Raw genomic sequence first — 25,623 nt, forward strand, 5'->3', positions numbered from 1 at the left:
CAAAATGACGTCGCAAGAGTAGTGTAAATTTTTGGCATAGCGTCAAATATCGTAAAAAACATCATTGGGGGAGGGACAAAATTTGCTAAATAATCAGTGTCAATTTGGCCAGTCAACATCCGATACTAGGGAAATGACATGTATTTAATTTGACCATATGTCTCGTTGATCTTGTATGTCCCGTTTCGGGCCCGATGGCGATTTTTTTTGTTGTTGGCGAGATTTCATTTGAGAGTAGTAAGTGCAGGTATGTAATTCAAATATACTGGTTGGCAATGATTGGTGACTTGGTGCTAATCAATGATAGCTTAAATGTCGCGTTTCTGCAAGAAGGGGAATAGTCCTACTTTCTTTTTCAAAAATGCCTTATATATCTATCTTTGTACATATACTTAAATCTGCCCAAAAGCCTCCCTAATTTTTATTCTCCAAAGTTAGCAGCTATGCTAGCTCTCACGGTTATGATCACAGCAACATAATTTTGTAGAATTTGAATGGCAACCATGATGTCATTTCAACTTTTTCTGGGAAGGGAGGGGCAGCACAAAGAACATAATATTTATGTATATATATATTTCACCTTGTTTGTCCATTTTTATTGTATTTTTAAAAGAAGGGGGGGGGGGTATCGCCCCGGGCCTGGTAACATTCAATTTCAATTCTTGCTAAATAATCAGTGCAGTGCAAAACCATAAAATGTGTTAAAATGGTACCACCATAAATGATAGTGCACGGCACAGACTGAAAGATCTTGCCATAGGGTTGGTGTGATAACCGCTCATGTGGGACTTCCTGCCGCAGTAATGTATGGATATTATGTAATGCACATAGGTTGTTCTTCCTTCATCTGCACTAAACAATACATAAAGTTTGGGGTGTTGGCATTTCAATTTTTCAAAACTTTGTTGCTCTGACTGTGATGGCAAGAGCTTTGGTTTTGTTTTTCTCTTCATTCTTGAGTGCATACCTTGAAACACCTATTTGAACCTATTTTTGTGGCCGCTGGGGTCTCTATGTCTTAGGAAAGTCCTATATTCTATGACGCCAAGTCAGTTCTACTTAATCGGATATCAAGGATTCCAGCACACAATATCCTATTAAGCATGGGTCAATTCAATTGCCATTTTACAACGTTACTATAGATTGCATATTGAAAACAGAGAACGAAAACAAAAATAATTAAATGTACATGTCATGTAGGACATGAAGCAGCATATATACGTGGAGACCAGTACCTAGTATCATTTATTTATTTGTACAATAATGTTGGCCAAGGCCTAAACATGAAAATATGGCTGATGGTGGCAAAAAAAAAGTTTTACATTTTTCGAAAACATAAATGGTGTGGGTGGAATCAACTATACAGTAGAGGGGAGTAAGTTCTCCACTTTTAGTAATGGTATGCAAAAAGAAGCTAAATTTAAAGCAGTTGGTGGAAGCGGAGATATTGTTCATCTTAAGTGGATGATCAAGTCTGCTAGAGATATATGTGGCTTGGAGTAAGTTGGCATAATGCCGGTGGTATCGAAATTTAAATGTCCATGGAGAATTTTAAAAAGCACGGTTAATCGTGAAAAAAGACGGGGAGTACTTAGAGGGAGAAGATTGAGTTCGGAGACAAGACATATAGGAGGATCAACTGTCGTAGATAAAGCGGGCGGATTTATTTTGTATTGATTCCAGCTTCTCGATATTGCTAGAAGTGTAGGGGTCACAAATTTCAGAGGCATAAGGAAAGGATTGGAGAAATATAGGTTTGATAACAGAGGAGTCTAACATCGCGAGTAGAGAGTGTTTAAGGTTGCGGTGAAGGAAAAAGAGTTTATTGAGACATTTCAGATAGATAAAATAGTCGACATGTTTATATTCCAGCGCAGGTCTGCTGAAATGATAACACCAAGGTATTTATATTGAGAAACCTGGGATATGGAGGAGTTATTGACGGAGTATGAAAATTCGAAATGTGAGATTTTCATGAAATTCTCATGAGAACCGTTTTAAAGATGTCGATAGGCATTTGCCATGTGGAGCACCATTGGGAGATGGAATTGAGATTGCGGGTGAGAAGTTATTGGTCTGACTCGTTATTTATGGTGCGGTATATTACGCAATCATCAGCAAAATGTCTAGTGGTACAGTTAAGTGTTTTGGGGAGGTCGTTAATAAATATTAAGAATAAAAGTAGGGAAATTACTGATCCCTGAGGGGTCCCAGAATTTATGGTGGCCGATGGAGAGTTGTAGTCTTTGAAGTGGACATACTGTTTGCGATATTTTAAGAAGGCTTCCAACCAATTGAGCAATTGAACGTTTAAGTAGTGATTTATCGTGGGGGACTTTGTCATATGCTTTTGAGAAATCTAAGAAAATGACATCAGTTCGATCATATTTTCCATTAATTCCAAATGTTTCATTCTATAAAAACATTATATGCATAGAGGTTGATGTATATTATTAGTTGATGTATCGAACATAATATTCCATTAAGGGGCCATAAAAGTATTAAGTAACGTCAGCATCGATGGAAGGGGGTTTCTGCTGACTTTTGATGACGTGGGGTGGGGGTGGATGATGCTCACGTCATCAGTCATTCTTTATGAAAATATGAAATATTCTTAATGGTATCTTACTCGGTTAGAGTATCTTATTCGTTATACTCCAAAAACGAGAAAAACCTTTCGATAGTTTGTGGACACACCTGAACTAATATTCTCCCTATTGATAAGTCCCATACAGAGTCACTTTGGAGATTTCTAAATGTTTCGCGGATCCAAGTGATCTGGAAATGTGTCGCACATCACTTAAATGATCCGTAATTCTGTCGCGGACCACTTGAGTATTATCTGGAAATGGGTCGCGGGTAATTTCAGTGAGATGAAGAACCGCACTGGGTGCCACTTAAGTGTTCTAAAACTGTGCCACATGTCACTTCACTCAAGAGATCTGTAAATGTGCCATGGATCGCTTAAGTGTTATGGAACTGTGTCACAGGTCACTTAAGTGATCTGTGAATGTGCCGCCGGCCGCTTAAATGGTTTGGAATTATGCCACGGGTCATTTAACCCTTACAGGACCATACGGTTGCCAACAGAGTACAGCCCGCGACTGTTTTATCATTGGCGCCAATTGATTTGACAGTTGTTTTTTTTTTCAAGACGTTGCCGTTTACGTAATTGCGTTCGACACATACGTTCTATTTTCACATTCTGTATAAAAAATGCAGATAATGTTATAATTAAATACGACAATCACCAATTTTAAAATGGGGAAAAATGTTTCCCTTAGTCGTGAAAGGGTTAAGAGATCTGCAACAAATGTCTTAGTTCATTTTTACAAATTTAGGTTTGAGGTAGCGGCCCAAATCAGATAACCCTCAGGGCTATATTTGGTCCGCGGGTCAAAGGTTTATCATATATGGCTTTCTTAGAGGGTGCGTCGCAATGAATTTCTTAAAAAGAAATTTTGAGTTTCTTCAAATAGCATTAAAATTAAGATAAATTTATATGTTTTTATAATCAATTTATTTTCTTCCGAATTTTTTTTTCAATATTTTTCGCATTAAAAGAATACCCCCCTCCTCCCCCCGCGTACCTCTCTGATCACACCAATATGCGTTAGGAGGCAAGGGGCGGAGCTAATGGCGAAACTTTGCTGACAACGAGGGGGTGTCAGAGGTTTGCTGACAAGAGGGGGTGGAGGGACTCAAAATTGGCTAAAAATCTTCTGACGTAATATTTTAACTGCCCCTAAGTAGTGAAAAAGTACGTAGTTGAAATTATCATATTAAGCGTGGAACTTTAACAGTCTCTTTGGGAGAAACTTCGGTGCTAGAAGATTTGTGGGGTATCCGATTAAGCGGGACTGTATATGAGCAAAATTTTCACAAAATGTGCCTAAAACTTAACTTTTTCTTTCTTTCAAACTAAATACAGTCCAGGCTTTATTGACTTTAGTGAAATTTTAGCTATTGCTCCCATTAAAGGAGTTGTATTGAGTCAGAGAAACCTTTATTATATACAAAAATATGCACACGATGTCCTAGAAATGTTAGTATAATCGTTTAAGGGAGGTCGATAGCATCTAAAGTAGTTGTTCTCTAAGTAATGGACTGATTCATTTACCCCTAATGAGAGGAACGGGGTGCTCCAATTCATTACAGACCCCCCCTAAATGCTGTTAAAACTTGAGAGGAAAATAATTGCACACTGAATACAGCTGTTGCTTTCATTTATTTCAGTGAGTAAAAGACAATTTGAACACGGTGAAAAAATTTATTGTACATTGGAATACTTCAGGAAACCATTGAATATACTGCATGTAAAACAGTAACGTGTGAGGTTTTGATTTACAGAATAGCTTAGGTTATTTATTTCAAATAATCAATGTCCCCTTGGAGAATCAAATGGCACCATACATACTAGCAAATCCGGGTCGAACTCAAAACCTGTGGCACATCTTTTTGCTTGTGGCTTACCGTTTTTGCAGTGAATGAACAGTTTCGAACTGCTTGGATGCACATAGTGGCCGTTGTCCTTTTTGCAATCAAACCATTTTGAAACGTCTCCTGTCTGGTCCAAGATACAATCCAAGTCGTCTTTCGGGCAGTTTGTCTCTGGTGGTCCAGTTGGTCGTATCGTAGTTGTTGGTTCCGTAGTAGTTGTTGTTGTCGTGGGTTCAGTTGTAGTATCTTCTTTTTCAGTCGAAGAAACCATTGGTTTCATTGTCTCTTCTGAAATGATAATATTTGTTACAAATGTGTGTGTGTGTGTGATTATTTATTATTGGGAAAAAATTCTTTGGAAAAGACACAAAAACAAGAGTTTTTGAGAGCATGGGACGTTCAGTTAAATATGCAATGACCAGTACATACCTGTCGGGCGTCCTCTGTCCCCGCAGTCAACAAGGTTAGCGTGGTCACACCTTTTGTTAACTGCGTCAAACATAGTACCAGCAGGACATTTGGCGAGTATTGGCATCTTGTTAAAGCACACGTAATAGAGAGCACAATCATTTTGATATGGGTACTGGCCATTTTCTCCGCACTCGAATGGTTTCGGAGTTGATGGGAGGCCTCCATCTGTAAAGGAGCAGATATCATCCATGTATTAACAGCTACATAGAATTATGCATATATAGGCGCCGTTTGAGTTTGGTATACTCGTACTTATACAGGGTGTTCTGTTAATTGACCGACAAACGCGGAGGGTTGTTAGTGGACATCAAGAGGAACAAAAATTGCAATGGAACACGGTGTCGCAAACCACATTGAGAGGGAGAAAATCGCGAAAAATGCATGGAAGCTCTGAGTCTAGAGGAGCCGAAAGGTGAATGTCAGTTGATCGCTGAATGCATTCGTGGGTTCGCTCACCGTATCTGACGTAAGTCTCGTCGCGAAACGCATGCGCTGGGGTAGGATTACGCGCTGCGGACCACGTAAATTGCGGTAGTAAGCACTTGTAGCAGTTAGTTGTCTGTTTCAATGAGTATCGTGATGGCTGACTGATACACGAACGGTGCATACGCTGATCTGCATCTGATTTACGGTTGATCAGATGGCAATGGGACACACCGGAGGATCTCATAGCGCGGATTGTCGTCGCTGCGGCAGACATCAAAAGCATATCTGGTATCTTCGAGCGCGTCCGGGAATAGTTTTTACGTTGATGATTTGCTCATTTTTGTTGCACCACGGTCATTTCCTGCACACGTTGAATTAGACCGGGACCTACAATTTATTTTCGATTCCGAACTCCACAGGCTTGTTTTTTTTATACTCATCGAGAGGTTGGTGCGCTAACCCCACGATGGGGGACTCCCTGCAGTAGCAATTTTTTCTGCGCTCATGTCGCCGTTTCTGTTGTACCCCTGTGTCAAGAACGTTTTCTGAGAAGGACGAACCGGGTGTCGAACTCACGCCACCTCTAAACATCGTTTCGTACTTTAGGCGAGTATCTTATCGACATGGGCTACCGCGCCCTCGTTTTTACGTTGGTGTAGACTGTGCAGTGCCGTCAGTGGCCGTTACTTACCGTACTTACTTGCCATTACAACAAATATTGTAATAATTAATCAAATAAATCTTTTTGTAGTTATTATTGTACTTTTTGTTGTTCCAACGTGACGTCGAAACCTGCATGCGTTTCTCGCGATTTTCACTCTCTCAACGTGGTTTGCGACATCATGTTCCATTGCAAGTTTTGCTCCTCTCGATGTCTACTAACAACCCTCTGAGTTTGTCGTGAACAGGTCCATTAACACAACACCCTGTATATACATGGTGGGAGTTAAAAAAAAGTTTTTACATAGGTATGGCTAAATTGCGTAATATTGCTAAATATTGCGTATTTCATTTTGGTATTTTTAACCGTATACCAGATGGCAGCACAATTTTTAAACTCAACAGTTAAACTAAACAGGGTGTTCTAATGACACCCGATTTCCATAGATTCTCTTAGAGATAATCGAGATAAGCTATCCCATTATATTCACAGACACTCTGTTGTATATCAGAATGCTAGTCCCCATAGACGTGAGCAAGACTTTCTCAAGGGTGGGTGTTACGTTTTTTCCTGAAATATTACACCATAATCTCTGCTCGTCCTCCCCTCCTCCTTGCGTGAGCCAATGCTCGTCTCGATTGGCCCTATTGGAATCTACATAAATCTAACACTATGTACTTGTTGGTAGAACCTTTACAGTATTTACCTACAGCGTTATAGGGAAAAAGCATTTCTACTCAGAGGGGGTTCATTCAGTAAGGTGCAGCTACTAGTTCAAATGACGTGAAATTCAGATAGCAGATACTTCAGAACATTCATCATATATTAAATTCAAAAAAGAGTGCGAAAATTCTGTGGTAGTAGTCCTATAGTTGCTACCTTTCGAAAAAACTTTCTACAGATTTTTAAGTAATAAGATACGCTTATAGATACGCTTGTGGTTTGTAAAGATGTTTGGTGGGTCTTCCAAACCAGTAACAAGTGGTAGAGCACCCACATAATTGGTTCAGAAATCAAAATTTCCTACATGAAGCTCAAGACGCGCGCGAGCACCCACACGGGTTCGAAATCCCGTTCGACTCCCCGTGAAATCCAAGAGATATCATTCATGTTTAAGGGTTCATGCACAGACTGACTGGAAGCCGTCGTTTACAACAAGCTGTCACGCGTCCTGCGATGTTCGTTTGACCTCTTTTGATGACGCAAAACTATGTCCCTACAGATTTTGTTTAATCAGTTGAAACAAGTGAACTTTAAAGTGAGAACGAGAAGGATAAAGCGTCATCTTAGAAAGTACCATTATACACTTAACCTTAATCTCAAGTAGCTTACAACGAAGCGAATAATTGTGTGCATTTGTTTCAACAAAATCTGCAGGGTACCCGCTTTAGGTCATCGATAGAGTTGAAGAAGCATCGCAAGAGCCATCGCGTGGCTTCTAGCAACTCCTCCACAAGCTGTACGAGCTCCGGTCAAATGTGAATCGTCGCTCAAGGGAATTGATTTGAAGATGGTTTAGGTTCGTTATTTTAAACACTTCTTATGCGGGCAAATTTCATGTTATGTAACAGTGAAAGTGTTTCACCGTTTCTTCTAGGTGTGATGTTACAACGATGCCCAGGACAAAAATTATTATTTCACGCACCCTCCTCTTGTTCTTGCTTTTTTCCCCTTTCTTTCATCAACAGATGTTTATCTATTACACACAGGGCGTACGCACGATATTTTGGCGATAAAAAATCGCCCTTTCCCAAAGCTGCATTAAGAGTTTCAATTACATTGCATTACCTTTCAAGCGGCTTTGCCCTTTCCCCTTTAGTTGGCGCCCTAAAAAATTCATTCATCTTCAGTTGATGCCAAAGCGCTTGAAGAGAAGCAAGCGCTTTTGGTTGATGCCTTCTGCGGCCGCATAGTTCGCTGGACTCAAGGTCCGGCCCTGATAGTGTACATCGTATATTTTCACCAACTTGAATTAGACAACGGAAAGGAAAAGAGAATGTGAACGGAACACCTCATTTCTTTTCTGCCATTTAAAATATGTGACAAAGGATTCCATACTCGGCAACTTTCTGCAACTAAGGAATTTTTTAAATTCTAGTCAGACGAGGTTGAATCAAGATCTCAGTCTCCCGCTTGTGATGTATTAACCATTCATTTTTTCAAACCGATCACAACTCCGGTCTATCGCCAAATTCAATTTACAAACGGTTGAGTTGGGCCGGAAGTATATGTGTGTGTGTGTAGATACCTAACAGTCAGAGTGCGTACCTAATGTTGTATTAGAAATTTCAGCGCTGCCACCTATGAAAGGACTGTAATGATTGAATATTCGTACCGCTGTAGGAATGTTGCTCTCGGTGGCGAGACTTCTCAACGTGGAGATCGGCTCGCATTCGTGCTTCGAAGTTGGGAACCGCAGAAAACCAACTTCAGCCAACCACCAGTCTGGCGGTGGTGGGGTTCAAACCCGGGTTCTCGCGATGCGAGTCCGTCACTGTGACCACTCGACCACCACAGCGGCGATGTACTAACCACCTCACGTATAAGGTTTGGGCAAGAAATTTGTATCAACGTTATTTGACGAATCGGCGATATAGACCTGGTAGCCTTGTGCTAACTTAACCGCACGTTAGAAAAGGGTGAAAGGAAAAAGTAAAATAGGTAAGGTAGATAAGAGAGTTTTCTTTTCAGCGTCCTCTTCTCACTCTCACCCTACGTATTCTTTTTCGCTCTTATATGTATAGTAAAAAGATACATTATGTGTGCGGGGAAAAAATCAACAGGAGTATAGAAAGAAGAGAGGGAAAGAAAGAGCAACTTCCGGAGAGACAGGGTTATTATAAAGTTTCGCGATGGCGAAGAGAGACGAAAGAAAACATATAAAATTTGTTTGAATTTATTCCACTGGTGTTTGGACGTGAAATTACGTCAGTGATCGTAAAAACTATTATATTAAACTATTCGAGGAAGAGATTTCAACGTGAAATCTCCCTCAAATTTTAGAGGAGGCGAAAACATTATGATCATACTGACCTGTCGTAGTCTGTACAGAAGAGCTGTCGTCTGAAGTTCCTGGCTGTGGATTTTCTGAACTTTCCGTTGTTTCTGGTTCTGACGCTGTTTTTGGCTGAAGGGTAGAATCACTGACTGGTGGTTGGGTCTCTGGTGACAAAGTTGTCTCACTGACCGGTGGTGGCTGGGTATCCGGTGACAAAGTTGTCTCCCTGACTGGTGGCTGGGTCTCCGGTGACAGAGTTGTCTCGATGACCGGTGGCTGGGTCTCCGGTGACAAAGTTGTCTCGCTGACCGGTGGCTGGGTCTCAGGTGACAAAGTTGTCTCACTGACCGGTGGTGGCTGGGTATCCGGTGACAAAGTTGTCTCCCTGACTGGTGGCTGGGTCTCCGGTGACAGAGTTGTCTCGCTGACCGGTGGCTGGGTCTCCGGTGACAAAGTTGTCTCGCTGACCGGTGGCTGGGTCTCAGGTGACAAAGTTGTCTCACTGACCGGTGGTGGCTGGGTCTCCGGTGACAAAGTTGTCTCCCTGACTGGTGGCTGGGTCTCCGGTGACAGAGTTGTCTCGCTGACCGGTGGCTGGGTCTCCGGTGACAGAGTTGTCTCGCTGACCGGTGGCTGGGTCTCAGGTGACAAAGTTGTCTCACTGACCGGTGGTGGCTGGGTATCCGGTGACAAAGTTGTCTCCCTGACTGGTGGCTGGGTCTCCGGTGACAGAGTTGTCTCGCTGACCGGTGGCTGGGTCTCCGGTGACAAAGTTGTCTCGCTGACCGGTGGCTGGGTCTCAGGTGACAAAGTTGTCTCACTGACCGGTGGTGGCTGGGTCTCCGGTGACAAAGTTGTCTCCCTGACTGGTGGCTGGGTCTCCGGTGACAGAGTTGTCTCGCTGACCGGTGGCTGGGTCTCCGGTGACAGAGTTGTCTCGCTGACCGGTGGCTGGGTCTCAGGTGACAGAGTTGTCTCGCTGACCGGTGGCTGGGTCTCTGGTGACAGAGTTGTCTCGCTGACCGGTGGCTGGGTCTCCGGTGACAGAGTTGTCTCGCTGACCGGTGGCTGGGTCTCCGGTGACAGAGTTGTCTCGCTGACCGGTGGCTGGGTCTCCGGTGACAGAGTTGTCTCGCTGACCGGTGGCTGGGTCTCTGGTGACAAAGTTGTCTCGCTGACCGGTGGTTTTGTCTCCGGTGACAAAGTTGTCTCGCTGACCGGTGGCTGGGTCTCTGGGGACAAAGTTGTCTCGCTGACCGGTGGCTGGGTCTCTGGTGACAAAGTTGTCTCGCTGACTGGTGCCTGAGTCTGTGGTGACAAAGTTGTTTCGCTTACGGGTCGTTCGGTTTCTGGTGTCAATGTTGTGCTTTGTGGAACAGCTGTTGATATTGGTGTTGAGTTTTCATGCATTCTTGTTGTTTCTTCAGTTTGTTGAGAGGTTGAATATTTCGTAGTCACTGTTGTTGGAAGGAGAGTGGTCGTTTTTCTCCTGTCTGTAAATGAAAAAAATATTTCTCGAGTAAGCGGTAGTGAAACCGAACCACATTAAAGAAAATTGGAAACTTTTCAATTGGTAATTTTTCAGCTAGAGAAGTTTTCATTTATTCATCGGTGGTGATTGGCAAAATTTTTACAACTGATCTTATTTGAGACTTAAAATCATCTTACGTTCTGGCTTGATTCTCTTGTGACAATGAACCTTCTTGTGTTCCCGACACTCTCGTTTCGCAATGTCGTACAGATATCCTTTACGACATTCCCTCACACTTGGTCTTCTGTCCTTGCAGTGGAAATACCAGTCACAGTATCCTTCATGTTCAAATCTTCCATGGCGGTTACGGCACCTGAAACTCGGCTTATGGTCTACGATTATGTCCTGTTCTTCGTCTGGATTATCTGTATTGGCAAAAGTAATTTTAATGTAAGGACAAAAAGATTTAATCATATAAAAAATGAAACTGATGATAGATTTTGTTTTAAGTGGGTGATGATATACAACGGTAATCTAAGCATTTTACCAGAAGGATGTATCCTGTTTCCGCAATCCACATCTTCTTCATCCCTGCATTTCTTCCTGTTCACGTCAAACAGATGTCCTTTCTTGCAGTCCTTAAGTTTTGACTTGCGCTTCTCGCAGTGGTAGTATTTCCCGCAGTCTTTTCCGTGTGGGTAATACCCTGATCTGCTTGACGGGCATTGGAAGTGTCCATGATCTCCGGAGGGATCACTCACTGTCAAATGAACGGAGAAAAGCAGTAGTGATTAGATAAAACACTAAAGTTTTGTTGGTCAATGAGGTTGGAAATGCAAATCGTATTCCAGATAGTAATGGACAACTTGCTTACATCCACATCCTACATCTCCCTACTTCCGTGATCACTCAATTCAAATGCCAGTGTATGATGCCAAGTTTGAGGAAATCTCAACGAACAAGCGTTCCCGTGATATGTGGCGTCTTCCTTCTTTTGATTACCCACAACCCACCGTCTATCTATATTTGAGCTAAATTTATTACTGTTTTATTTCCGAAGAAATCCAAATCTTGGAATAAACATGCCATCCAACTTCCAAATCGGAAATTAGAGATTGGGAGCGGGTGAATGTGTAATGAATGTATTTTTGAATTATAAACGTTTGTTGTATGATTTTTTTGACTAGATCTTTTTTTTCCTTTTTAACTATGGCCTATGAGCTACCGAGTTATGAATTTTTCTTGAAGTTCAAAATTAAAGAAAATGTGACGCCATCTACCATTTGAATCATATAGTCAAACTGTGATTAATTACCACAATGTGGGCCTAAATAAAAAATTATCCTAAAACGGCTGCGGACTCTTCACCTGCCGCTGTGTTGGTCGAGTGGTCATAGTGACGGACTCCCCGGGTTCGAGCCCCACCGTCGCCATAGTGGTAGTCGGCTTCGAGGCGCAAATGAGAGCCGATCACCCCGTTAAAAAGTCTCGCCATACAGAGCAACAGGCCTACAAACAGTACAAATATTCAGTCACTACACATCACTCACTTCACTTCTGAGATATAGATGGCAGCAAGTGAAAAATCATACACAACACTAGATACGCACTCAGACAGTTAGGTACACGCACTTACAATTCCGGCAGAACTCACTAGGTAGTAAATTGCTTATGGCAATAGACCTGAGTTGTGCTCGGTTTGAAAAAAAAAGACTCTTCCCCTCCGGCAGTGAATCCAAACTACGGACGTGTCTCACGCGTTATATTTTCTCATATTAATAAACAAAACAATTTGAAAGATCGATTTAATCTTTGGAATATTGATAAGAGATTTGATCATTATTAATTTGCTGATTATCAGTATCAAACAATGGTTTATGATCCCCAGAACCTGGAAGTTTAGGCACTAAAAACGGTTAAGATAGGCGTTCAAAAAAGCACTAAAAATGCCAAAAATAGGCATTAAAAAAGAGATTTATGTGGGAAAATATAGAAAAACCTGAAAGCTACGATATTAAGGGTCTGAAAAATGACTAAAGATTGAATGCGCGCAGTGAATCTGCTGTTTCAATGATAGATTATAATAATTGGCGTAGACCGTAGAGAAATAGAAAAAAAAGAAAGAAAATATATACTATTTGTGTGTGTGTGTGTGGGAAAAATAGTACGAATAAGAAAGTCCATGTCGAAAACGTATAGCGTTTTCCCGCGGGATCCACTGTATACAATGACGCCAAAAGAAAAGCGGTGGGAAGTCTATGTGGAAAATCATCCGAGTAGAAATCGGTGGCTCTCGGCATTCCGAAAATAGCTCAGGATTGGGAATATGCAGAAAAATATAGGAAATTTATGCATCGAAAGAAGTTGACTTATAGGCATATAAAAAAAAGTTTGCCCGGTCAAAAATTTCACATGCCCTGGATGTGTCGTGCAATTTATCTAATGATTCAGGCTCGTCACGAGAGTAGAAGAAACGTCGTATTAACAAATATTTCACTGTATCCGATTATTTTATGTGAACTTATCAAAACAATCAATTATTATGTAAATTATTGAGAAATTTATTTCTCGGATAAAAAAAATGTGAAAAATAGGACTAAAATTTATACGTAAAATTTGAAAGTAATATTCACAGTCAGACACAGATGTCGTTAAAAACCATAATAATTTACTCAAACGCGCACAAAACTGAAACTTAAAATAACGTGAAACAGTTTTGTTTACTGACAAAAATAGAAAAACTATATTAACTGATATTTGACTGCATCGAATTTCTCTATAATTAAGTTCTGCTGTAATAAATTCCATCAAAATAATAACTTAAAACATAAATTTTTCCAAAAGTAGAAATTACATTAAAATTTACAAAATCAAGGACATACAGCTCCTCGAAAAGCCACAGAGGTCGTTTACTAAACGAATACCTGGCATAAGCGGTCTATCTTATTGCCAGAGACTTCAATTTCTGGGTTTACACTCACTGGAATGGCGTAGAATCGCTGCAGATCTGAAGATGTGCTACAAACTAGTCCACCAAAATGTTTATCTACCATCGAGAGAGCCTTTCTTTGAGATCATAGACAGGCGAGTTAACCTACGTAGGCATCGCTTCCAAATAAGAATACCATACCAATGGCTAGAAGGGATTGCTTTTTCCACGGATATAGATGCCGTGTGGCAAGAATATGGAACAGTCTTCCATCAGAACTTGTATGTGCCTCCTACGCAAGATTTGCTTCCACTATTGGGGATTTCGACCTGGCTCCGTATGCGAAGTGCTTCCCGTACTGACTATTATTATTATTTTTTTTTTTCTTCCAGTATAAGTGCATTTCATGCCTTCTGGGGTTATTATTATTATTGTAAATATTATTATTATTATTGTAAATATTATTATTATTATTGTAAATATTATTATTATTATTGTAAATATTATTATTATTATTGTAAATATTATTATTATTATTGTAAATATTATTGTTATTATTGTATTCCTTACTTAATAGCTATTAATTCAGAAATTAATGTTTTAAATCAACAGAAGAGGACGCTAGAGTAAAAAAAACTATTTTTATGGCAATTGAATCAACAGAGTTTTGATCATTCTTTCGATTTCTTTACCAAATGGTACACAATTTTTGCATATGGTGGGGGGATGAAGGGGGGGGGGAGGGTATTTACATATTACTGGTTACTTAACAGTTTGAGAAGTTTCAAAATCCCCTCATTGCATCACCTGCAATGAAGAAAATCAGACTGGGGGCAACCGACTTATTGCGGGAACACGTTTGAAATTCTGGAGGGCAATCGATCCAGCCTCTTAATATTAAAGATTGAAAAGGAATCATAAAATTGTTTCAAGTTCTCAATGCTAAAAATATCTAAGTTCTACGGAGTATGGCCGGAAAAACTCAGGAATAAACATATTACGATATGGAAATAGGAATTCACGGCAGGAAAAAGTCAAAAAAAGTTAGACAAAAAAAAAGGCATTTATGGCATTTTGCCTTAACTTCCTGGCTCTACTTATCACGAACCGGGCCGTACCTTTTGATTTCTTCCGTGACCCGCAATACACTCGGTCTTCCATGACGCATCTGTGCAGCCAAGGATCGTACATGTGTCCGTACCGGCACTGTTTCAGAGTGGGTATCCAGTCGTGGCAACGGTAGTACCAGTTGCAATACACGTCGTGGGCGGACTTGAAATGGGCAGAGCCGCAAGGAATATCAGGAAGAAGGTCGATAATTATGTCGTTGAGTTCCTCGGGGTCATCTGTGGGTCATCACGGGAATAAAGCCAATTAAACTCCTTGATGGGAGACGATAATGAAATTATTCAGTGAAGGAATTATTGTGGTTTTTTTTTTGTGTGGTGAAAGAAAGATTATGTGTTTGTCCGAAAGATTGTGTGGTTTTTGGTGTAGTTTTTTTAACTATATCAGTGGCACTTGCAAACTGATACGAGAAGAGAACTGATACAGAAAATTTTCTATAAAAATTTGATTATGCATTCCTGCTGATGATAAGTGAGTTGAATTCGTCGTTTTTCCCGGCCTACTGATACCGATTCTTCAAACTTTAACTAATCGATATTCCATGTCTTGACTTCCACTAATTTATTCTTTTATTCTCGGATTAAAAATTACATTAAATCAGATTAAATCTTGTTGACTTGCAAGTGGTTTCCGGGCTATTGAACCATATGTTCTTCCTGACGTTTCGCCCACATCTGTGGAAGGCATCTTCTGAGTTTAACAGACGTAGGTCTCCGTGACAAGCGAAGACTTTCTCGTTTGTCACGGAGACCTATGTTCGTTTAACCTCAGAAGATGCTTTCCTCAGATGTAGGCGAAACTTCATTACGAACATGCATTAGAGAGAGAAAGACCATAGTCTAATAGCTCGAAAACGGCTTGCAAGTCATTGATCGCCGGCCATGAACGTCTCAGGCTCATTGAAATACTTCCGAATCTCATTGCTTTAATGATAGGAAAAGTTAAGGTTTTAATATCTTTGAAACATGAGATAACAGTTCAACCAAGATAATTTTTGTTATGGCAGGAACTAGTTTTTCATTATCGTAATCACCAGGGGGTTTTGCAGCTACAAGCAGTCATCTTTTGCCGGTAGATTCGGTCTAAGGCAAAATGTCAGGGTTGAGAATTTTAGACTATGATTTTATAATGGGTAAAGCGCTCGGCCAATAATTTGGCAGAAATGGCTCCTGTTCTAGGAAATGATTGTCCGTGTGTGCACCAGGACATCATTTTAAGATGGTGCAAGAAACTTCAGGGAGATAGTAGGAAGTCTGATCGAATAATCGCTGAGTTTTTGCTTTCAGACCAAACCCATCTCTCGTGTTTTTTCTCTCTGTTCTTGACCATCCGAAAATGATAGTTTGGTGTAGGTAATCATATTCCCTTCTCCTATAAGGATAAAAGGATCCTCAGGATAAAACTAATAAATAATAATGCTTAGGTAAAGGAAAAAAAAAACCCAATTCCTTCTATAGGGTTTCCAAAGCAGCTTCTCGATGAAGGGGCAAAAGAACCGCAAAGCAGCTCGGGAGAATTTCTTCAATTGACTCCATGCCGAGATACGAGGTTTGTTAAAAAAGCATCCTACCAAAATTTTTCCAGCGTGAACCATTAAAACTAGGAAGGCATGGTTTGGTGCACGTACGTAGGCAATACTAGTGCTCATGCTTGAATTTTTTTCCTGCCTGCCTGCAGAAGCTGTCAGTCTCCGGCAGACCGCCAATGAATGAGGAGGTGTGAGTGAGCGCAGTCGCATTTTCATGTTTGACAAAATGGCAGGCAAAACTTAAACAATGCATTAATCTTGATGGAGCTACTTTACCGCACACCAACTCCGGTCATATATCGCCATATGGCAATTTCATCCATCGGTGGTCGCCCTAAACTCGGTAGGAAAAGAACTTGCTTCTGACGCTCTATGCCCGGATTCGAACCCATGGACCTTGATGGTAACCTTCATAGTGGAAGACGAGCATCTTCACCACTGCACACCCGTGATAAAGCTGTCAATTGCGACGTAGAACTTCTTGGTAGTAATCCGTGGGTTGTGCTTTGTGGTACGTACTTTAGCAAGACCTGTTTCCGCCATGTGGAGTTACATTCAATGTCATGAACTTTTCTCAGATTCTCCTGAAGCCAAAATCATCACTCAAAATAGAATGAACTGATCCAATGCCGATGCTGACCTCGTCTGCGAGTTCTCTGATCGTGATTCGACAACCCTGAATCACCAGAGTTCTCACTTGACGATCCCATTTCAGGATGTTGAAGGCTACCAGAATATGATTCACTCTCCATTGATGTGCAACCATCTTAAAAGTGACTGTACCCCTCCTTTATCGGTGCCTATTTCTTCCTCTCCGAAGGCCTGTTGAATGTTTTGGATTGCTTCCACTCGGTGATCACCAAGTGTCACACAAAATTTAAGGCAGTAGCGGTGATTAGGGTTTTCTTGCCATTTTGTCAAAAAAAAAGAAAATGCGATGGCACTCACTTCCACCTCCTCACTCATCGGCGGTCTGCCGATGACTGGCAGAAAAGCCGCTTGAAAGCGACTCTTAATGCAGCTTTGACTGGCAGCTTTTGCAGGCAGGTAAAAATTCAAGCATGCGCACCAGGATTGCCTACATACGTGCACCGAACAACGTCTCCCTAGCTTCATTGGTTTATGCACAAAAAATTATGATCGGATACTTTTTTGAACAAACCTTGCATCTCGACCTCTTACGGGAATAGTTTGACTCACTAAAAAGGTTAAGGGTGATACTGCATGGAATTATTTTTAACCCACCCTGATATTTTTTTGACTTTTGAATTTCACTCAGAAAAAGTGGCTGATAACATGGTGTTACGAAGTTCCCACCAGAACAGAAATGATCACTCTTGGTATAGCTTTTATCTGTACAACAAAACTTTGCTGAATGTATCTCAGCCACCTCGTTGGGCATTTTGCCTGTTGTGGCGTTGTATTTGTATTCGTATGACGCATATTCAAATTTTTTTGCTCCTAGTTTCTACCATTATTCTCCTATGGGTGAATGCATTTGGTTTGAAGAGTTTTTTCAAAGTGATATATAATTGCCATTTTCAATCCGAATCCTAATATTGTTGTTGTTGTTGTTGTGTGTGTGTTCCTTGTGCTTTCGCATAATAATTTCCGCTGTCACTCACCATACGGCTGTAGTCTCTCTCCGCATTTGACTCGATCCTCAAAAATACAGCTTCTAGTATACACATCGAACAGTAAACCTGGCATACACTGGCGTAAGATGAGCTGACCACGGTCGCAGACGTAGAAACGGTGGCAGTAACGCTGGTGAGGAATCAATTCGCCCCGTACATAACAATACAAATTCGAAGCTCGAGTATCTACAGATGCTAACGTGAACACGGGAAAGAGTAAGATGACATTTTTGATAGCGACGTATAATTGCAATTACACATCCATGAGCAAATGGGCAGAAACAACCAATGGAAAACTTTTTGACTTCTTACTAGAGATGAATAAATGAAAACGTTTCTAGGGTCTCTAAGGTAGAGATCGTATTGTTTTACAACCCACTGTTATGTCCTTCTTCAATAAGGCCTTGAGCAACTAACTTTTTTTGTGGCTTTATGTCGAGGTGGAATCGACATCACGGAAAACCGTTACTATAACCCCCCGCCCCAATAAAAGGTAACAGGGACCTTCCTCATTGCGGGGGAAGCGAGAATAAAGTACGAACCGTACCAATGAAGTACCGAGATAGACCTCTGGACCGCAAAGGGTTAATCCTTCACAATGCGTCGAAAACAAATGGCCGAGGTCACAGCCTATGTTTTTAACGTTCTTTGTGGTTTTTTTTTTTTTGAAGGGAGGTGGGAGGAGGGTGTTATCACTGGTAGAGAAGGAATTTGGTGAAAACAAATGCATGATGTATAATCTAAGATGTTTCTCAGGTACTTTGTTAACGTACAGCCACCTTTAGGCAAGAATTTTAATTAATTTTGTTTCTTTTGTAGAAAAAAAAAAATCCGAAATTTCGACAAATGTGGAAGGGTACAAGCCGCACCGAGGTCGGTACGTCAAGGCCGTAACTAGCCCGCACGCAAAAAATTTGTTTTTTTCACGATTTTATAAAATCTATCCAAATTTATAGGACACCCTATACTTTTCTCGCTATTACGACAAATCTTTCTACAGCGATATTTTTTTCAAGTCTTGTTTGGAATCGCCTGTAGTCTAATGTTAAATTCCTCTCGATACAACGATATCCTTCACTACGGTAAATCCCTCTATAACGATATTTTTTGAGATTTTCAACTGCTGCAACGATATTTTTTTAATAATTTGCTCAAAATGGTTTTGAATTTGATTTTAACTTCGTCATTTGTTTTCGTTTTCCTGAATGCGTCTTATTACATCGGTATTTCGCACCACAGGATCACCTAAAACGCTTTTATCTGCTCTTCGCTACTTGCTGTGTATGACACTACGTGCAGTGCAACGCTGTAAATAACTTTACTGGGGCGATGAGTTTTCAACTGAATTTTATCAATAAAACTAACTGATCAATTAAAATTTTTTGCTGCGAATAAATACATAAAAGCGAATTTTCTAGTGGTACGAACAATGCTGATTTAGAAAAGATGACAACAACGGCATAAATTTGAAAATGCTGCCTCTCCATATAACGATAATCCCTCTACAACGATATTTTTTCTTGGTCCTCAGAGTATCGTTATATCGAGGTGTCACTGTATACTTATTCGTATTTTCACTGTTTTAAAGGATTAACCATCCTGTGTCGTTTGCAATAAAACCGCGGCACACGGACTTCAGAATATACAACACGTTCCTCCACTTCATTTCTAAGCGTAAAAATTCCAATCCATGTCAGAGTATGTCCGGCCTTCCAAAATGTTTTGTTTTTTCGCCCGCTCGTAGGAATGTTTGCTTTATCAGTGACATAGACCACATAACGTATATTTTCTGAGAGAAATATAAGCGAATACTATACTGATTACGTGTGGATCATACTCACCATCGGGGTCTTTCCGTCCGTCGCAGCTCACTTTCTCCCGTGGTTCACATTTACGACGAGATACGTCGAAAAGTTTTCCTTTAGGGCAAGTTTTCAATTTCTTGGACTTTTTGGAGCAGCTGTAGAACATGTGGCAGTATTCGCCGTGAGCGTGATCCCCGTCGCGTTTCCATTGGCAGTATGCGGCGGCATCTTTGTCCTTTACTTCTTTGGACTCGCTCGAAGAAGAATCATCGTCTACAAAGGAACAATCGACACGCATTTCAAACGAAATTCAGTCAAACCTCGATAAGTCGAATGTGCAGTGGCTGACAGAAACCTTCGAGTTATCGTTAGTTCGACTTATCGGATATTCCGATTTCAAAGTGGAAAAAGAAAGATTTATTAAAATAACAACGCTATTTACGAATGTCGTATTAGTAAAATATGTCAAAGTACTGGAGGTAAAGAAATTGGAATAGATAATTTATTCTAATTTATTCATACTTAATTATCAAATGAGCATATTAAGAAATAAACTATACATACGTATTATGGAAACGGACGCATACATACATGATACTCGTATAAATGAAACGAATCATTAATAAAGTGTATACGAGAATATTTTCCGTCAAAAAATGCAGCGATTATTGACTGTCTCTCTCTCTATTTTTTTGTCATTCTTTTGTAAGCAAGTCATTTTTTACTTTTTAGCAAGAAGTCAAATGAATCTGCTAAATTCTATTCCAATATGCTAAATTGTAGTGCTGTATACTAAATTCCATCGTTAAATGCTAAATTGCAGTGCTAAATACTAAATTCCATCGCTAAATGCTAAATTACATTACTAAATGCTAAATTCCATTGCTAAATGCTAAATTCCATTGTTAAATGCTAAATTCCATCGTTAAATGCTAAATCCTATTTGAAAAATGCTAAATTCTATTTGAAAAATGCTAAATTCTAGAAAATGCAAAATTGTATTGCTAAATACTAAATTCGATTTACAAAATGCAAAATTGTATTGCTAAATACTAAATTCGATTTACAAAATGCAAAATTGTATTGCTAAATACTAAATTCGATTTACAAAATGCTAAATTGTATTGCTAAATACTAAATTCGATTTACAAAATGCTAAATTGTATTGCTAAATACTAAATTCGATTTACAAAATGCTAAATTCTATTTGGAGAATGCTAAATTCTATTTGCAAAATGCTAAATTCTAAATTCTCTTTGCCAAATGCTAAAAATTCATGATATTTTTTTTAAATTTCTCTCATTTCCGAAAACTTCGACTTAGCGGAAGAAAGCTTCGAGTTAAGGGAAAATTTTAACACTAAAATACGGAAAAAGTTCTGAGGCTGATTGAGAACGAAGTATCGGTATATAGATGTTCTAGTTAGTTATCGAAGTTCGACATTTCGCGTAATGACTGTACGCAAATAGTCTGCTTTAACGATTAAAATATCAAAGACTCTCGACGTTAATCTTTCATAACAGTATAAAATGAAACCAAACTCACCACCGTATATTTTTTTCCATTTATTGCGATCTCGTCTATTACGTCTGCCGCAGCTGACAGATTCAGCTTCCTGGCAAGTCATGGTCTCCTCGTCGAAAAGTTCATCGTCCGGACAGTCCAACACTAGGACTTCATTTCCAACCGCAGCGTAAAACAGTTGGCATTCGGTTTCGTGGGGCAGGTATTGAACCTCATCCTTCAGGTCAGAAGCTTCCTGACCGTATTGTATAAGTTCGCCCTGGATTTCTTTTACCGGCAGACTTTGAGCAAGACATAGAGCTGAAAGAGAAAGAAAAAAGGTAATAAAATAAATTCTGCATGAAAGATGTGTTGAATGAGGCTGGTCGCCAACTGGCAGCGACTTGAAGCATTAAATAAGTCGCACGCAGTTGTCTGTATTCGGAAGACTGATCCCATTGCACAGAAAGATCTCATTGCATAGACTGATCCCATTGCATAGACTGATCCCATTGCATAGACTGATCCCATTGCATAGACTGATCCCATTGCATAGACTGGTCCCATTGCACAGATCCCACGAGAACTTCGTCCATTAGAAACGACTTCAAAAAAGTCAGGGAAACATGCAAACATTCGATAAAAGTCGTAAAAAAAGACTCAGGACAAAAATGAAACTCAAGAAACATTGGAATGTTAAGATTTTAAACTATATATTTTCTACAGGACTTTTGCTCAGAGAAATGGCCAAGTAGGTATTGCTAGGATTTTTGTAAGAATATATTCTTAGCGAAGCGTTGAACACAAGCGCACAACCTGATGAATTATAACTACAGCCCGGGAATTCATTCACTAAAGATGATCGAAGTAGTCAGGAAAAAAAGATACTAAAAATGCCTAAAATAAGCACTAAAAAAAGGCATTTATAATTTACGGAAGAAAGAAAAAAAAACTAAAACTAAGGCATTAAGGGTCCAAAAACTAGCTAAAAAATATCTTGCGGTCTCTACTGTCATAATTATAGTTTATATAACTGCATTATTACCCAAGTTAAATTGATTTCAAGAACAAAATGAAGTATTTGAGGTCTCTCAGGTGAATTTCAGGGCCACCATTACCATATGTGGAGCCCGTAGAGAAAATGATCTGTGGGGATCCTTCTAGTTGCGAATAATTCGCGTTTATTTGTATAATATTTAGAACAATGATTATCATTTCTATCGTTGAAACATAGCTAGCTTGTTTTATTGTAGTAAAAAAACGTAATATTTTTTTATATTGCCACATATGCGAGATGCCTTCAAGAGCTTGGCCCTGTGTGGCCGCATCAATCGCACTCGCCTGAGGGCGACTCTGGTCAATTTAATTGAATACTAAATATGTATGTAAAATAAATAGCCATGATTGTTTGCAATGCATTTATGGTGTAAAAAAAAACAAATCCAGAACAACATGAGCCCTGTCTGCCCCTACCCCCACTTGTGTCAGCCAAGACATCAACTGATGACTTCTTGAAACTGTCAAAAGCCTTAGCGAGACATGTAAAGCCTGTGAATAAGCAAAAATTTTAAATTTTCCTATGGTTTCCTAACATGGGCTGCTTCATCTGAAACAAAATTCTTCATGCCTAGCACCATCCGGTCAAACAAAGTTAATGCACGGCAAAATCGATCTCTCAGATCAGTTATTTGCTTTTGGGGGGGGGGGGGGGTTAGGACTTTTCTAATGATTATTAGTATCGAAAGAGTAGAAAAATTTTAAAAAGATAGCAATTCTTAATGATCGTAATATCCAAATTTCACATATTATGGTCTCTGAAATTCACTAATAAAATTAAAAAAATATGTTAAAATAGGCATGTATCGTAAGAAAATCTCAAAGAAGGGTTTTTTTACCAAAAAATTTTGAAAATAGGCAAAAAAAGGCATTTATGGAATTTTGCTTGAACTTCCGGACTCTATAACCATATAAAACACAATATGCAAGGTGTTGCCTTGAAGTGGCGACAAACTTAGAGGGGTGATATTAGGCATCAAGAGGGAACAGAAACTTTTTAGAACATGGCATCGCAAACCACGTTTAATCGGTCAAAATCGCAAAAATACTTACGAATGGTGTGACGTCGAGTGGGATAAAATGCCGATAATCAAGAGAAAAAAAAACCCCATTTATTTGACAGCATGATTACAACACAGCCTGTGCAGCACAGTTCAATGTCAGAAAGTAGACGAAGACAAATGATTACAGGAGATTTTTTGCTGATTATTTTAATACTGCATTTTGTACACTACACAGGCTGTGTTTCAATCACGCTTTCAAATAAATGTTTTTTCTACTCATTACTGAACTTTTTGTCCCACTCGATGCCACAAACTTCATCAGTATTTACGCGATTTTCACCGACTAAACGAGGTTTGCGATACTATGTTCTGTGGCATGTTCCTCTTGATGCTTAATATCACCCCTCTGAGTTTGCCGCCACTTCAAGGCAACACCCTGCATATTGAATAATCTTTGGTTTCATATAAAAACAAATGCGCTTTCTTTGTTATTGCTTTTTGCGCATTACTTGATTCCCCTCACCGATCAAACTGTAAATCGAATGTTTCATGTCAAATTACATTCCTGAGAAAATATTTTTCGAAAATGTATTTAAATCCGTATATCTCGGTTATAGAGATTTAAAATTAGGCAGGGTTCCCAGTGACCCCTAGAAAGTCTAGGAAATGAAAAATGATTTGGAATTATCAGGATAATGGAAAGTGGTCTGGGAAAGTCAGGGAAATGGTAAACTATTTGGCAAGTCTCGGGGAAATGAAAAATGGTCGTGGAAAATCAGGAAAATTAAAAATCTTTAGGGGAAGTCAGGACAAATGTAAAATGCTCGGCCAAAGTAAAGGAGATGAAAAATGGTCAAGACAAAAATCAGGGAAATGAAAAATTGGTCAGGGAGAGTCAGCGAAACTAAAAAAAAGGCAGGGAAATCAGAGAAAGTCAGGGCACATGCAAAATATTTGGCAAATCTCGGGGAATGAAAAAATGGTCAGGAAAATTGAAAATCTCCAGGAAAGTTACGGAAATGAGAAATGGTCAGGGACAATAAAAAAAGACAAATTTGAATGAAAATGATTAAGGACGATCAAGGGAAATGAAAAGTATTTAGGAAAAAGTCAAGGAAATGAGAAATATTTGGAAAAAGTCAAGGAAATGAGAAATATTTGGAAAAAGTCAAGGAAATGAGAAATATTTGGAAAAAGTCAAGGAAATGAGAAATATTTGGAAAAAGTCAAGGAAATGAGAAATATTTGGAAAAAGTCAAGGAAATGAGAAATATTTGGAAAAAAATCAGGGAAATGAAAAAATGGTCAGGGAAAATCAGAAAAACAAACATAAGTATTTGTGCAAAATTCACGAAAATGAAGACTGGTCAGAAAAAATTTAAAATATTTGGCAAAAGTCCGGGAAACATGCAAAAATTTGATAAAAGTCGTAGCTCAAGGAAATGGTTAAACAGGTATTGATAGGAACTCTGTAGGAACATTTTCATCAGGTCGTATGCTTGCCCTGATGAATTCTAACCATTTATATTGAACAAACTTCGTTTTCCCACACAAATGCACTTTCTTTGTTCTTGATGTTTGCGGATCACTTAATAACCCCTCACCGATCAAATGATAAAGCAAATTATCTTACCCAAGAGTAAAACAATAGCAGACACTAGACTGAATTTAGGCATCTTTGTCGATGCTGCAGTTGAAGGCAAAAAGACCGATTCAGTTGAGAGAAGATGCCTTTGTATCTCTGATATGCTTTGACGTGTGATTAATGTAATCAGTATTTATCGAAATGTTATCGTTATTGAGTGTAGACGCACAGCTGCATTTTCTCTCACTAAAACATATTCACTTTCTGTGTGTGACACTTTTTTTTTCTCCAAATGAGCCAACAAACAAGTACAGTAAATGTCCGTTATAACGAGTACGGCATATAACGCGAATCTCACTATTACGAGTAATTGGCCAGTGATTGTCAAAGAACAAATTTTAAAGATACAAAAAAGATCCCGCTTACAGCGGGTTATTTATGAATGAAAATCAGATCACATATTTGTTATAACGGCAACGGAAATTCTCAAAAAGCAAGTGTTGTTCCTTCCTATAACAATTATACAATAACTGTATAATTATGCAAGAGTTTTATATTTTCAATTTTTTTTTCACCCTATTCATAGGCGATTATAAATGTGTGTGTGAGGCATGTCAGTATATTCCCAGACATAAGAAGACTACTTCCTGTATCTTACCTTCTTGTTATCTATGTAAAAGATGGAAAAACACATAATTTTATATATAAACGTCTTGGTTGGGCAGGCGGGGCACGATCTGATGCTTTGACATCGTTGTTATATATATATTTCTCTTGAAAAATAGTTTCTCTCCTCCTCTTCTCTCTCTATCTCTCTCGCTCTCTCTCTATCTTTCTTGGAATCTTTCAAAACTGGACATAGGGTAAACATCATTTTCACTGCCTTGAATGTTATTAAGCATTTCTACAGTGCAATGATTTCCCCAGTTGCAGAAACTGCTGTATTGTGCAAAATTTCGGGGTACAATCTGCATTGTGCCT

At 39.4% G+C, this 25,623-nt stretch overlaps 1 protein-coding gene across 2 annotated transcripts; it reads right to left on the minus strand.

The window, feature by feature from the left end:
- Positions 1 to 4,209: 4,209 nt before the first annotated feature.
- Positions 4,210 to 24,815, minus strand: LOC149084106 (uncharacterized). Of its 2 annotated transcripts, XM_089234454.1 has the most exons (10): positions 24,691 to 24,815; positions 21,040 to 21,318; positions 19,531 to 19,767; positions 17,678 to 17,884; positions 14,515 to 14,742; positions 11,015 to 11,227; positions 10,665 to 10,892; positions 9,032 to 10,489; positions 4,870 to 5,076; positions 4,210 to 4,728 (listed from the first exon to the last, which is right to left on the minus strand). In XM_089234454.1, the coding sequence occupies exons 1-10, from the start codon at positions 24,731 to 24,733 to the stop codon at positions 4,379 to 4,381; spliced, it is 3,450 nt and encodes a 1,149-aa protein (XP_089090580.1). In that variant the 5' UTR covers positions 24,734 to 24,815; the 3' UTR covers positions 4,210 to 4,378. The 2 variants fall into 2 exon arrangements, with proteins under 2 accessions (XP_089090580.1, XP_089090581.1); XM_089234455.1 differs by lacking the exons at positions 14,515 to 14,742; positions 17,678 to 17,884 and having other exon boundaries at positions 24,691 to 24,804.
- Between the last annotated feature and the right edge of the window lie 808 nt (positions 24,816 to 25,623).

The sequence above is a fragment of the Pholcus phalangioides genome, unplaced genomic scaffold, assembly GCF_987345545.1.
Source record: "Pholcus phalangioides strain wild (caught in Gottingen) unplaced genomic scaffold, Ppha-v1.0 ptg000008l_1, whole genome shotgun sequence".
Lineage (NCBI taxonomy): Eukaryota > Metazoa > Arthropoda > Arachnida > Araneae > Pholcidae > Pholcus > Pholcus phalangioides.

Coding starts and splice junctions, on each gene's coding strand:
- LOC149084106 (XM_089234454.1), bottom strand. CDS start 24,733: ATGCCTAAATTCAGTCTAGTGTCTGCTATTGTTTTACTCTTGG. Junction 10,893..11,014: donor AAACAGGATACATCCTTCTG/GTAAAATGCTTA, acceptor TTGCCAATACAG/ATAATCCAGACGAAGAACAG. Junction 4,729..4,869: donor GGACAGAGGACGCCCGACAG/GTATGTACTGGT, acceptor TTATCATTTCAG/AAGAGACAATGAAACCAATG.